This window comes from Lycium barbarum, chromosome 8 (genome assembly GCF_019175385.1).
Source record: "Lycium barbarum isolate Lr01 chromosome 8, ASM1917538v2, whole genome shotgun sequence".
Taxonomy (NCBI): Eukaryota; Viridiplantae; Streptophyta; class Magnoliopsida; order Solanales; family Solanaceae; genus Lycium; species Lycium barbarum.
In genome coordinates, this window is record NC_083344.1 from 706,349 (window position 1) to 720,489 (window position 14,141).

The 14,141-nt window shown below is 34.5% G+C and overlaps 2 protein-coding genes across 10 annotated transcripts; one reads left to right on the forward strand and one right to left on the reverse strand.

The window, feature by feature from the left end:
* Positions 1–1,434: 1,434 nt before the first annotated feature.
* LOC132605591 (serine/arginine-rich splicing factor SR34B-like) lies at positions 1,435–9,978 on the forward strand. Of its 8 annotated transcripts, XR_009569229.1 has the most exons (15): positions 1,436–1,583; positions 3,040–3,128; positions 3,544–3,609; positions 3,708–3,782; positions 4,162–4,279; positions 4,363–4,409; positions 4,521–4,578; positions 6,777–6,826; positions 6,940–6,996; positions 7,090–7,190; positions 7,281–7,379; positions 7,922–8,017; positions 8,787–8,892; positions 8,968–9,187; positions 9,338–9,480. XR_009569229.1 is itself a non-coding variant. In XM_060318727.1 (14 exons), exons 2-14 carry the CDS (start codon positions 3,045–3,047, stop codon positions 9,673–9,675), a joined length of 1,023 nt encoding a protein of 340 aa, XP_060174710.1. In that variant the 5' UTR covers positions 1,437–1,583; positions 3,040–3,044; the 3' UTR covers positions 9,676–9,978. The 8 variants fall into 8 exon arrangements, 1 of the variants encoding a protein (XP_060174710.1); XR_009569224.1 differs by lacking the exon at positions 7,922–8,017 and having other exon boundaries at positions 1,435–1,583; XR_009569227.1 differs by having other exon boundaries at positions 8,618–9,187.
* Positions 9,979–10,587: 609 nt separating this feature from the next.
* On the reverse strand, positions 10,588–13,825 carry LOC132605592 (universal stress protein PHOS34). 2 transcript variants are annotated; one of them, XM_060318729.1, is made up of 4 exons: positions 13,525–13,825; positions 12,329–12,426; positions 11,485–11,606; positions 10,588–10,931 (listed from the first exon to the last, which is right to left on the reverse strand). In XM_060318729.1, the coding sequence occupies exons 1-4, from the start codon at positions 13,715–13,717 to the stop codon at positions 10,844–10,846; spliced, it is 501 nt and encodes a 166-aa protein (XP_060174712.1). In that variant the 5' UTR covers positions 13,718–13,825; the 3' UTR covers positions 10,588–10,843. The 2 variants fall into 2 exon arrangements, with proteins under 2 accessions (XP_060174712.1, XP_060174713.1); XM_060318730.1 differs by having other exon boundaries at positions 12,329–12,423; positions 13,525–13,824.
* Positions 13,826–14,141: the final 316 nt, after the last annotated feature.

Here is a 14,141-nt window from a genome sequence, read left to right on the forward strand (position 1 = left end):
AAGCTGTTTTCAACTTTTTTGAGTGCTTGGCTGGCCAGCTTAAAGTCATTTTGTGCTTAAAATAAGCTCAAAAAAATAATTGGATCCGTTTGACTTAGCTTATCTAAAGCAGCTTATAAGCTGAAAACGTCTAAATTTAACTCTATATAAATTTTACGAAGCGTGATTTTTTCTTTAAGAGATAATAAAATTGTTACATATAAGTATGTGGAATGAACATTTGAATTATCAAAGAGATTTTTTTGTATATAATTAAAATTATTTAAAATTCTGTATTGAAAAGCTAGTACTTGATTTTAAATAGTGAAGGGTTGTAAGTGTGCAAACCAATTGCACACTCCAGTTAAAGAAATATAAAGAATTGAAAGATAAAGAAAGTTGTCAACAAAATTGAGGTATGGGGCCACAGGAAAAGCATGAATTGACCGAATTGCCCTCGGCTAGAAGCAGGCATGTCAACAAAGACCGGCCTGCTTCAGCTGTACCACTCTCACTTCTTATATAGGAGAACTAATATATGAGACTTTTTTATTATCCCGCAAGTTAGCTGACTCAAAGTTTGTGAACCTTAAAATGTAAAATTTGAGTCTAATAACATAGAAAAGCCTCACGGCTCACACAATTAGGTCTCATTCGTTTCCTCTTAATGAAATTTTGAATGGTTAAGACCTTAGGCCATTAAGTGTATTTGTTATATTAAGATCTAAACACTTAATTGATTTGAATAGGTCTTAATTATTAAAATCTTGAACAAAGTCCTGATCATTTTGTATAGGTAACTTTTACCACCGATTCCACCCCACCACCTACCCCAACCCTCCACTACCCCCCACCCTCACTACCACCAACACCACCCCACCCCACCCCCTCACCCCCACCTACCCACACCCCCCACACACCATCACCACCCACACCACCAATACCATCCCAAATCCCCACCTACCCACTCCAACCCCTACCCACCCATCACCACCACCCACTACCACCACCCAATCCCCACCCCATTCACCCTACCCCCACCACCCACCTACCTTACCCCCAACCACCCTTCTCACCACACGACCCTTACCGCAAGACCCACTGTGCCACCACTCCCACAACCCTTCCACCCCCACCCACCCATTACCCCTAAAAACCCCACCCAACATCATTACAAACATTTCCATCATTACAACAAACATAAATATTTCATTTTTTATCAAATACTATTTTTACTTTATTAAAAATTGTATTTGTTCTCTAATATTTAATTACTTTTTTTATTTGAACTGCATATTTAAATAAATACATTATATACATTCAGATATTAAAAAATAAAAAATCTTAATTATTCAACATTCAAATCCAAAGACACCTATCTTATTTCTTGAAATTTGCATTCAAATTTAGACGTCTTAATCAAACAAAGGCCTAAGTATATTCTATTAATATAGTGGATAGACGTGTCCAATATGATAGACGACCAAACAGTCTTTAGAACAAGATATTTATAGCTTCACAACCCTTTATCCCTTTAAAACCCTAACCTTAAAAAAATTTCCTCTTTTCTCTCTAAGCTCTGTATTTTCATCAAATCTTCTAAGGTACGAAATTTTCTTTAATAATAATCTTGTAAACAAAATAACTGTAAAGATCTGCAAAAAATTGTTTTTCAATTCAATTTAAAACCATGTGTAGATATAGATCCAGCATAGAGAAATAGTTTATCAAATTATATATGCATAATTTATGTATGTAATTGTGTACCACTTATATGTTTGTTTTTTGTATGTATGTTTCATGTTTGCTTGCTCAAGTTGTGTTTTTGTGACTCATAAATTTATATCATGTTTGCTTGCTCAAGTTGTGTTTTTGTGACTCATAAATTTATACCGTCAACGAAACACAGTATAAATTTAATCCCAAACTTAATCTTGGATATCGTATCTTATCTTTAATGATTATAATAGCAAGACTATAATCCTGGAATAATTTAGTCCGCGAACCAAACGACCCCTTAGTGTCAATTTTGTGAGACACAAAATAAGGTACAAAAAATTGTGCTTTAATAGTAATCATGTAAATGAAATAACTATAAAGATCTGTTTTTTTATTTCTTAATTTTTCTTACATTTTTTGTTGAGCAAAAAAATGTATTTCAATTCAGTTTAAAACCTTGTGTAGAGGTAGATCCAGCATAGAGAAATAGTTTATCAAATTATATATACATAATATATGTATGTAATTGTGCACCTGTTATATGTATGCGTGTTTGTTTTTTGCATGTATGTGCGTGCACCAACTGGTTAATTCATGTTTGGTTGCTCAAATGTGTTTTTGTGACTCAGTCCTCTGATAAATTTATACCGTCAACCAAACACAGTATAAATTTAATCCCAAACTTAATCCTTGATAGCCCACCCCACCTGAGAGTTGAGATAAATTAGTCCAGGGATTATAATCACAGGATTGGGATAATTTAGTCCGCGAATCGTCAACCAAACACAGTATAAATTATTTGAAAATTTCCCAATCATTTATCGGAATATATACACATAATATATGTGTATATGTAATTGTGCACCAATTATATGTTTGTTGGTTTTTTGTATGTATGTGCGTGTACCAACTGGTTAGTTCATGTTTGGTTGCTGAAGCTGTGTTTTGGTGACTCATTTCTTTTTGTTATTCATCTAAATTTTGTTTTAGGTTGGATTTAATTGTAAGTGTTTTTTATTTTTTGGGACTTATTTAGGAACAATGAGTCGTTCAAGTAGGACCATAAGTATATATACATAATATATGTATGTAATTGTGCGCTCCTTATGTTTATGATTTTTTTTGGTATGTATGTATGTGCGTACACACTATCCTCCCCAGACCCCACTTGTGGGATTACACTGGGCATGTTGTTGTTGTTGTTGTATGTGCATGCACCAACTGGTTAGTTCATTTTTGGTTGCCGAAGTTGTGTTTTTGTGACTCATTTCTTTTTGTTTTTCATCTAAGTTTTGTTTTAGGTTGGGTTTAATTGTAATTTTTTGACTTTTTTTTTTATAGGAAAAATGAGTCGTTCAAGTAGGACAATTTATGTTGGTAATCTTCCTGGTGATATCCGTGAGCGAGAAGTGGAGGATTTGTTCTACAAGGTAGGTGTAGTGTTTGGCCAAGCATCTAAAATTAGCTTATTCTGATTTTTTTTTTTTTTCAAAGTGCTTTTCAAAAAAGTATTTTTGGCGAGAAGCAATTTGTGTTTGACTAATCAATTTGAAAAGCACTTTTTAACAACAATTAGTGTTTGGCTAAGCTTTTAAAAAGTGCGTCTAAGTGTATTTTCTAAAAAAAAAGTACTTTTGGAGAAAACCTACTTTTTGAGTTTATGAAAAACAGCTTCTGTGCACTTATTTTCTCCTAAAAGCTTGGCCAAACACCTTACTTATTGAAAAAAATAGCACTTTTGGCCTCTCAAAAGTTTGGCCAAACAGGCTATTAGTTGGATTTCATTTACTAATGTCCAGTTTATTTGCCTCTTAAACTTAAAATGTGTCTGGTGTGTAATTGTAGTATGGTCCGATAGCACATATTGATCTGAAAATTCCACCAAGACCCCCTGGTTATGCTTTTGTTGAGGTAAGTTTTAGCTGCACTTGCTAAGATGAATTTCGTTGAATATACCCCTCTCAAAATTTTAAGCTATTTTGACATCATTTTGTTGGAAAAATTAACAGTTTGAAGAGGCTCGCGATGCTGATGATGCTATTCGTGGGCGTGATGGCTATGATTTTGATGGGCATCGCTTGAGGGTTAGTAAAAATCTTAACTGCATAGAGGATACATACATATAAATCAACTGTATTCTTGGTTTGCTTTAAGAAATATGTATCAATTGCATTTTTTCTGAATCAGGGTTTCCAATTCATGTCTCATTTGCATTTTTGTTGACCTGAGCATTTCACCTAAACCATTATGTGTTTTCTTTTAAATGGTTGTCCCAAATTAGTTGGGATCAGTTATATAAATCGTCTGTATCGATTCCACTTTATTCGGTTCTGTTTCCTTTAAATGTTAGTCAGTCTTTCAAGGCAAATTAACACATCTAATACATTTAAGACACATGCTAAATAGTTTCCTTTTTTAGGTGCTTAAGCTTTGAAATTTTACATATTGTCGATATTTGCACAGGTTGAACTTGCACATGGTGGGCGTGGTAACTCATCGGCAAATGATCGTTATAGTGGCCGTAATGATGGCGGTCGTACTAATCACAAATTTGGAGCGCCCAAGCGTACAGAGTATCGAGGCATGTTTATTATAGATGTGCTTGTGTAGTATTCTTCATTGCATTTCATGCCTTTTTGATCTAATTCACTTGCTTATTTTCAGTTTTAGTTACTGGATTGCCCCATTCAGCATCCTGGCAGGATCTCAAGGTGAGTGGTGTCTGAGTGGTACATTATAAGGACCATGGCTAGAAGTGATCCTCCTTTTCCAGTATTTATATTCTAGCTGCTGAATGTTGGTATTCCGTGTTTCTTATGCAGGATCACATGCGTCGAGCTGGGGATGTTTGCTTCTCACAAGTTTTCCGTGAGGGGAGTGGTAAGTTGATAGACAGCATAAACTAGTTTTATGATTCTCTTGTTTGTCTCTTGGGTTATATGAAGGTTTGTTTTTTACCATACCAAAGAAGCTTGCCTATACAGGAACATATATAGGTAAATTAAGAATCAAGTCTCTAAAGCTCCCCTTTCTCTCTCTTTTTTTTTTTTTAAATTTTTTTTCTGTCGTTCTTTTGCGTTTTCTTCTTTGAGAAGGGGTGGGAGGAAGGGTTTATGATCTTTTCTCTTGAAAATAGAAACTTATCTTCTGGACAACTTGAATCTCAATTGTATTGGTGGTTGTAAAACTAACAGTCTTGAGTTAGCTTGCCATCTTTCATAATGAGGTAAAAGGGATTAAGTAGAATCCTTTTTTAAACCTTTGAGTAGAATGTAACTTTGGGTTCATCATTGGATCTTCAAGTGTCTTTTCCCCCTTATAACAGCTAATATTATCTTTGGAGACCAGATCAAGTCCATACTTTGTTCTATGCCCTATGAATAGCTGATAGCAAGGCATGATGAGTAGAAAGTTTTGGGCTATTGTTTGAGGGTACAAATTGCTGAATGCTGCAGTAAGTTGCATCAAGTATATATTTGGGTGATCTTTGCGTTAGTTTGTACTATACTCCCTCCGGTTCAAAAAGAGTGTCCACTAAGCCATTTGCACAGGGATTTGGTCACGTTACATTCTAATAAGGAAAAATCTGGAAAAATAAGTTTAATTTTTTCTTGATTTGGTAAGTGGACACTCTTTTTGAACCAAAAAATAAAGGCTAAGTGGACACTCTTTTTGAACCGGAGGGAGTAATGTTTTAGCCTACTTGTCTGGATAAAGGGATATCGTCCCACAGTTTTAATGGGATTATTATGGATGCGATTACTAATCCTAGCCAGGGTTGATATATTAGATCCAGTCAGCTACATCATATAATCCGGTGTTTTGTTTAGGATTGGTCCAAAATGTCTAGTCCTGTAACAGCCTTTGGCTGAAGTTTATAATTGTGCATCATCTTAAAACATACCTCCATCCGTTCAAGTCGGAAACCTATACAACTGTTTTCTTTTGGTGCCATTGCAAATAGCAATATAATAAAACAAGAAAGAATAACAGGAAGTTAAAAGAATATTACATCAACCCAAAGTAAATGAAGGAAGTAACAGAAAAAATTGGAGGGAGAAGGCATAAAGTATAAAAAATAGCAGGGAAAAAGAAACGGAGCAGAAAGGGAGAGAAAAGAGGAAAATTTAAAGGAAATGCCCCTTGGTGTGGGTTTGAGGGTAGGCAGTAATGATTCAACCCAGGTGGTGTAGAAGAGGAGATCAGTCGTTTTGGGGCATTGTTGGAGAGGTATGTGGGAGTTCTGTGGACGAAAAGGAGAAGATAGAAGGAAAGAGGAGAGCTTATTTTTTTTTCATTTTCATATTGAATGACATCTTGTGCTTACCTGTGTATTCCTCTGCTTTACACATAACAACCCCACCACCACAAAAAAAAAAACAACCCCCACCCCAAACCCAAAAAAAAAAAAAAAAACCCTTCGAATAAGCAGGATAAATGTTATAAAGAGGGTAATCCAGCTTTTAGTATATGACCCCTGAACTCTTTCTTGTTTAACTAGATAAGTAATTTATCTTCTCTTCTGGAATGTCATTTGTTTGATTGGGCTGAACCTGTAGAATCTTTTGAAAGCAAGTGTTGTTAGGCATGTACTATCACCTGTTGGTTAATAGAGGTCTTACATTATTGGAAGTAAGATTAAGTAGAGGCAAAATAAGAATTAGTTCAAGTATGTACTGTTATTGTTTCCAACATTCAGCAGGAAAGTAGCCTTAGTATGTTTGTGGTTAGTTTGAACGATTTAGCTGGAGCTAGCTTTATCTTACCATTAGGTATTCAAGGTAACTACGTTTTCAGCCACAAATTAAAATTGACCTCATTTATCTTTTTTTTTTTTATTTTTTTTTTTAAACATGATAAGTAATTTTATCGATATTGGGTATATACAAAAGTATCGTGCTTCAGTTTTCTCTTATTTGTGTATATCAAATGTGTGATGCCATATCTTTGAAATGGTTTTCTTGTGCTTCTACTCAATTTTCGTTGTGTGAAGCACCCTAATCTCGCTACAATTCGTGAACCCACTCTCCTTGACTAATTCTTCATGGCGGACTGTAACAAATAGTTTTGCTCTTCAGGGACAACTGGGATTGTGGATTATACCAACTATGACGACATGAAATATGCTGTAAGTTATATCCTTTTTCTTATTCCGTATGTTATCCTCAATTTTAGTTCAAGATATTTTTGAAATACGTTTATGCTTGACTAACAAGTTCTATTAATGTTCTTTGTATGTAGATAAAAAAACTTGATGAATCTGAGTTTCGGAATGCTTTTTCTCGTTCGACAATTCGAGTATGTTGTGATTATAATTTAAATACTTTGCTTATAGACTGTTTAATGCCTTTTCTTTTGTTATTTTATACCATAATGCTCCATCTTATGTAGGTGAAGGAACATGATTCTAGAAGCCGAAGTCGTAGCCGCAGCCGTTCTTACTCACGAGGAAAGAGTGGTAGCCGTAGCCGCAGTCGTAGCCGGAGCAGAAGGTGTGGATAATGTAGTTTGCAGATATTATAGCTAGTGACTTCACTTTTTACTGTTACTACGGATCTCATTGATATTCTCTTTCCTAGCAGCAAATCTCCCAAAGCTAAATCTTCAAAGCGTGCAAGATCTCGTTCTAGATCTGTGTCTTCTCAGCCCCGTTCTGGGTTAAAAGGACGCTCGGTGTCGAGGTAATCTTTCTTACTGGTTATATGCTACCCATTCTGTTGTAGGGATGTAACATTTACATATAGTATGAGGTTAATAGATATTTTATGCAAGTCCTTGTACTTACCTATCAGTTGATTTGAATCATTTTAATCTTTTCTTGTGAGAGGTACCTGTGATTTAATTGTTGCATCTTGCACTTCATTCATTTAGCGGGCAAGCATAGCTGAGCGCCTTGTTTCTAACACCCTGAACCTTGACTAAATTGTGCATTGCCGTTGACATGAGATGGTCATGAAGCAAAAGTTGTCTTGCCATGTGACTGATTTCGCATTTTCACATCTCCTCTTGTAAATTTGACAAATTCAAATTGCAAAGCTCATCTAAAAAATCATTTTAATTGTTCCCCATATTTTTTGATTTATTCGAGAAGCATTATTTTAGTTGTATATTAGTTACGATAGATCTGGAAAGTTGAGGCCCCTCAACGGCCTCCTTTTTTACATATAGAGCAATAGAATATGTGTATTGCATATGAACGTAAAGTTTCTAATGCTTCATTCAGTTTGAGGATCTACATCGTCCGTTCAAAATTGTAAGTGAACCTTTCGGAAATTTGTTGAGATCTTAGACCAATATGTGGTGGCTCAATTGGTGACTGGTAAGTTTTAATTAGCAAATATCTTGCTCATATTGTAGTTTCAAGAGGCTGTATATTAACGTTACCAGTTTCAAAAAATAAATAAATTGTAGTTTCAAGAGGCTGTATATTATGGTAAGGTAAAATTTTGCTTTTTTTGGGTGGTATAGAGATGCCTAGATGTTAATTCATTCTGCTGTAGGATGTCTTTATCCAAAAAAAGTTCATTCCGCTTCAGGGTGATGGAGATTTTTGAACTTGAAAGCAATGTCAAACCACATTTGATAAACCAAACAAGTTATGGAACATAGTGCTCTGTTTCTTCTTTAGCCCCAATTTTTTTACTATAATGTACAGATTTCCTAACAGTGATTGGAAGCTCTGCTATTTAATGTGTGGTCACTGGTCATTCAGTTATGAAAAGATGTCTTGATACTGCATTTCAGAATCCATTAGAAACGAAATCATGGGGTGTTAGATTTAGGAGTTGGTTATTCCTATGCTTCTTGTTACTTTTGCATTTTGGAAGCGTCATATAGGGAAAATATTCTGTGTTGTCAAGGTACAATCATATATTATTTCCTTTGTAAATATGAGAAGTCACATTGTTGGTTTTTCTAGATATTGGATATATGCGAGGATCTTGGATTGCATATTAGGATTTTGAGTGGATATGGTCTTGCCTACAACAAATTTTGTTGTGGAGATATGCTGTTTTCTAGATGGCAACTTCGGAATCTTTTATGGTGTCTCTCCTCTGATGAGCATCATGAATGTCCATCGATGCTAGATTGGGAACGAGAAGATCATGGATTTTGATGGTCAAGCTGGACTGGCATACTAACTTCAATTTGAATTTGGGATCACCATCTGCCGAGCTAATAAGACACTAATGGGTTCTTTCGCTTCCTATTAATTGGTTTTCAAACAGTACAAACTTAAATTATTGACTAGAACTCTTGCTTAACTAGGTAACTTGCATGGCTTCATACATATCATTGTTTTCTCTTTGGGATGGTGAAATGATTACGGGTTTCTGCATATCTACTTTGATTATGGTCTCTCTGACGTGGAAATGGCATCAAGGCAACTTTGGATGAAAGTTGTTAAGCAGAAGGTTGGATATTTAAATTGAGTTGTTTCTGGACATTTTGCAGATCTCCATCAAGATCCAGATCCCCAGTACCATCTGTAAGTCAAATGTCTTTTCTAAAGTGAAATGAGACCTGGATTAAGTATTTGATTGTGTTTTTTTTTTTTTGTTTTTTTTTTTTTTAAAAAATTTATTTGGAATCCTCTCTTTGCTTGTTGGCATTTTATATTTGACTGGATTGGTCTCAGCGCCCAAAACGTGCTAGTATAAGCCCAAAACCGCGCGATTCCAAGAGAAGCCAGAGCTTGAGTAAAAGCCCAAAACCGCGTGATTCCAGGAGAAGCAAGAGCGTGAGTAAAAGCCCAGAACCACGTGATTCCAAAAGGAGCCGGAGCAGGAGTAAAAGCCCAAAACCACGCAATTCTGGGAGAAGCCAGAGCAGGAGCCGCAGCCGGAGTCGCAGTGGGAGCTTGTCAAGGTCCTATTCCTCATGTCTTTTTGTAGATTAATGGACAGTCATTGGGTTGCTCGGGGCATAACCCACCATAAATTTTGTTGTGACTTTTGATTTCAATTTTGCAGGTGAGAGTTGTGTTGGGATTAAGCTGTTGCCGCAGTTGCTGAGATTGAGAGTGCTGTAGTGCCTGAAAACATCAGCATGACCTTGTTGGTGTCACCTTTTCCCCTGTAAACATGAAATGGCTTCTGAATTCTTGGTCCATGACTAAATTAGAACGAACTGTAAAACCTTTGATCCTTTATGACTTTGGAAGATTGCAGTATTTTAGTATTGATAAAAACCTTTTTGCATGTATGATGGTAAGAGTCGAAAATTATGTTTCGGTATTCTACAGATTTTGCTATTTATGTAATGACTATGTTGCACCCTTATGGCTTTTTAAGTTCTTGCCAAGATTTGTTTCTGTTTTGCTGGTGGCATGGGGTCTTTTGTCAAAGACTTAGCTGCTTGCCCTATAACTATGAACTTGATTGAAAAACCATAGTTTTTGGTCACACATTCTAATATATATAATTCAGAGTTCAAACATGCATAATGCAGAGAACATTGAGCCCTTACGATTGAAGGATGCTTATTTCTCTTTCTCGATAAGTCATTGAGTTGTACACACTATACATCACCCTCTTCAGACCCCACTTGTGGGATTAGACTTGGTATGTTGTTGATAAGTCGTTGAGTTATATCCCTTTCTAGTCCCATTGATAAATGAAGCTGACTAGTTTGTTCATCAAAGGGTTGAGGTTTAAATTGAGTTATGAGCAAAACTTACTAATTGTAGGTAGAAGGGTCGAGAAATTCAATGCCACAATTCTTGAAACTTAACTGCCTTCTTGTCAACTGCACCTATTGAAAATAAAATTGATTCTGAAAGAACTAGAGCCCTTTGATTAAGGAGCTACTAATTCGATAACAACTTTGTGTGCTGCTAATCATTTTGTGAACACACAAACATGATATATTTGTCATGAGGCTAGCTCATACACTGCATATTGTCTCTTATTTCATACATAAATTTGTGATTTACTACACAAGACTATGAAGTTTTGCAACTAGTATGTTACACTACAACTATAAACCTTATATTAAAAACTAAATATGGATATTGAGAGTCGAAATCAAATAAATACACACAATCAACTGAGTTTCCTTCTCGAGTTGAAGAAATTGGTCACATATTTGTAATCTCTAGAACTTATTGACTAGACAGGAATCAGATACCCAGTAGAAACAAAATTCATGATTTAGTCTTTGGCTTCTTCACAATCATCACACTACAGTGGGCATGATGAGCACAGTAGTCACTTACACTACCCAAAACAGTCCTGCAGAATCAATTGCACAATGTAATTATTATCAGTAAATTTATCATAATCATCTTAAGCAAAATTACGAGTTTCATTAAGTTTTATGTGCTGACACTGCCAAAACAAATTATATATAATCAGACCACCTATAAGATCATTATGAGGTTACGCAATAAATGACCTGATAAAAATTGTAACCAACATGTTGTATTAGGTTAAATGACAGTGTTAGTGTAATTTGATTTTTTTCACTAAATGTGTATCACTTAAATCCTTGTTTAATTGCTATACTTCCATCTTAGGACGAAAGAAAACACATGTTATTAATCAATCTCTGTTGGATTTGATCTATATGCACTGGCTATTTTAAATAAGGTTGGCACGATCCATCATCAATGCAATTTAACTGACTATAACACGTTATTTAGTTGATTTGCTTTGTTACCATATCATAACTATCATCAACAATTAAATGTTATCGTAGGTCACAATTTTCAGATATGTAAACAAGCTATACACTATCAGTACATATATAAATTAAATTATCTAGTAGAGAGAAAAGAAGAAATACCTCTTTATAACTCCATAACCATGACAACCAACAACTAAGATAGAGGCATGAAGTTTCTCTACAGCTTCACAAAGGACATGCCTAGCATCACCTTCCACAACCTCAACTTTAGCATCATTCACCTGCAAAAAGATTAAAAAGCAAAACCCATTGTTATTTTTGAAAGATACCCAATAAGATTTGCCCATATACTATTCCAAATTACTCAATTTTTACCGTTAGCAAATTGGTTGTATTTTTCCTTGCTATTAATAGAGCTCCGATGTGAAATGAGGTGAATTCCACGTGAAATTTACTACTCAACTTTTCCCTATGGTTAAAATTTACTCTCAGGTTTGGACTTCATCATAGGTAAAGGGCAAAAGCGACTTTTCCTAATGGTAATATTAAGTCGAAATTTAACGGAAGGCAACGTTGCTCATTTCAAATAATACAAGACTACAAGTGCAAATTTAACTATTTAAAAAAATTGGTGATCATAGACATAGTTATACAAGAAAATGTTCAAAATTTGCCCATATAACGTTCAAAATTTGCCCATATATCATTCTAAATTGCTCAATTTTTTTCTTCAAAATACTTTGAATCCATTGATATTGACGGAGCTCCAGCGTGAAATGGGGTGAACTCTACATGTCCAAATTACCCTCAAGTTGGAGTTTCGTCATGAATCAAGGGCAAAAACGAGTTTTCCTAATGGCAGGGGCATAACATTGGATCAAAAGTTTAATGAAGGGCAAAGTTGCTCATTTTCAAATAGTACAAGTACAAATTTATTTTATTTTTATTTTTATTTTTTAGAAAAAGATTGTTCAAAGAGTAAAAGAAGAAGAAGATAAATTACATTTCTTGCATGACATATCTCCATAGCTTTCTCCACAACCCTTGCAGCAATCTTCTTCAAATCAGCCTCTATTGCTGGCAAAATGTCCACAGTACCTGCTATTCATCATATAGGAAATCAGGACATCATTAAATACTCCTCACAAGCATTAAAAGTTCTTTGTAAAGTTCCTAGCTGATATGAGAAGTACCACTTTATTAGTTTGTTCACAATTTAACTATCTTTTCAACAATTATGGTAAAATTCTCTTCTACTATTATTAAAAATTGAATCGTATAACCATCTCATCTAAAAAGCTTATAACAAGAGCACAATGTTGCTTATTTAGTTTCTGTTCGATAATGAATATTGTGAAATTTGAACTCACCATCTCCAAACTTTATTAAATCGTGTGACCATCTCATTGGAAAAAATAAAGCTTACACAGTCAGATATATCACACTTTTATTTAGTTTAACAAACTTAACAAGTCAATTAGTGTCTTAACCAATCCAATCAAACTTCATCAGGTAAAAAATTACCCAATCTGTTTCATATCCTTTTTAGTCTGTTCTACTAAAAGAACGATATAATAATTCTTTATATTTTTAATATTGCCTTTGATATCATGCTCTTATAGCCAATAAAAGTGTCCCTGATACAAGGATTTAGCTCACTTGATGAGCTCCATCTCTTTCGAAGTTGAGACCTCACCAATAGCGTAACACGTAATAATTTTTTTCCTTCAAAAACGTGTCATGACATATATAAAACCACAAAGCTCTGTGACTACTTTTAATATTGGTTGGAAAAATTTATATTGACACTTTTTTTTAGTTTTGTTTTAAAAAGAAAAGTATAAAGATTTTTATATGTAAAAACTCTTTTAACTACGACAACATACCCAGTGAATCGCACAACGTGAGGTCTGGAGAGGTCTGGAGAGAGTAAAGTGTGTGCAAACCTTTTTCGAAAGGCCCTCGGCTCAAGAAAAAGCATAGTACAGGTCAAATACTTTTAACTATATCTATTTTTATATTTCCCTTGATATCATGCTCTTATAGCCAATAAAATTGTCATATGACATATATAAAACCATGAGTTTTAAGAGTACTTTTAATATGTGTAAGGCGAATTTTTTCATCTTTGTTAAATTCTCCGTGTCTAGTCAGACGATATTGTACAAAATAGAACTGAAAAAATATAATAACACATACCAGGACCAGCAGCAAAGCCGATGACAGAAGAAGGAGTAGGTTTAGCATGAACCACAACAAGTTTAAAAGGAGAATTTGAAGGTGAATAATTCTTAAAGAAATGATCCAAAGTCCATTCCAATGCATAAAAACTATGTTGGTTGTCTTCTATTCCCACCACCATCACTGATTTCTCCTCTGTTGTTGTTGCCATTTTTGAATATAATTCAATGAATTAAAAATATTTCTCTCTTTTTTTGAAAAAAACCTATGTTTCTTTAAGATGTTTTATAATGAAAAAGGCAAAGCAAAAGGCTATTTGAACACGAAATAAAGGTGAGGAGTTTGTTTTATTCTTATCTGATGGAATCCACCTCAATTTGTTGGTTGGATGGTTAAAGATCGTAGAGATATAGAATTCTCTGGAATAAGATGCTAGAAAAGGACAGGAACTGTATCTTTGACGTGCGTGTCAACATACTACATAGTAAATATTCGCGGAGCAAGAATTTTAATTTTATGAGTTTTGAATTTTAATATGACGATTATAAGTGAAAATAGGTAGATTCGAAATTTAATAATTATAGATATATAATGGATTTTTTTAACATAAATATGTTGTTAGAACAAAAATAAAT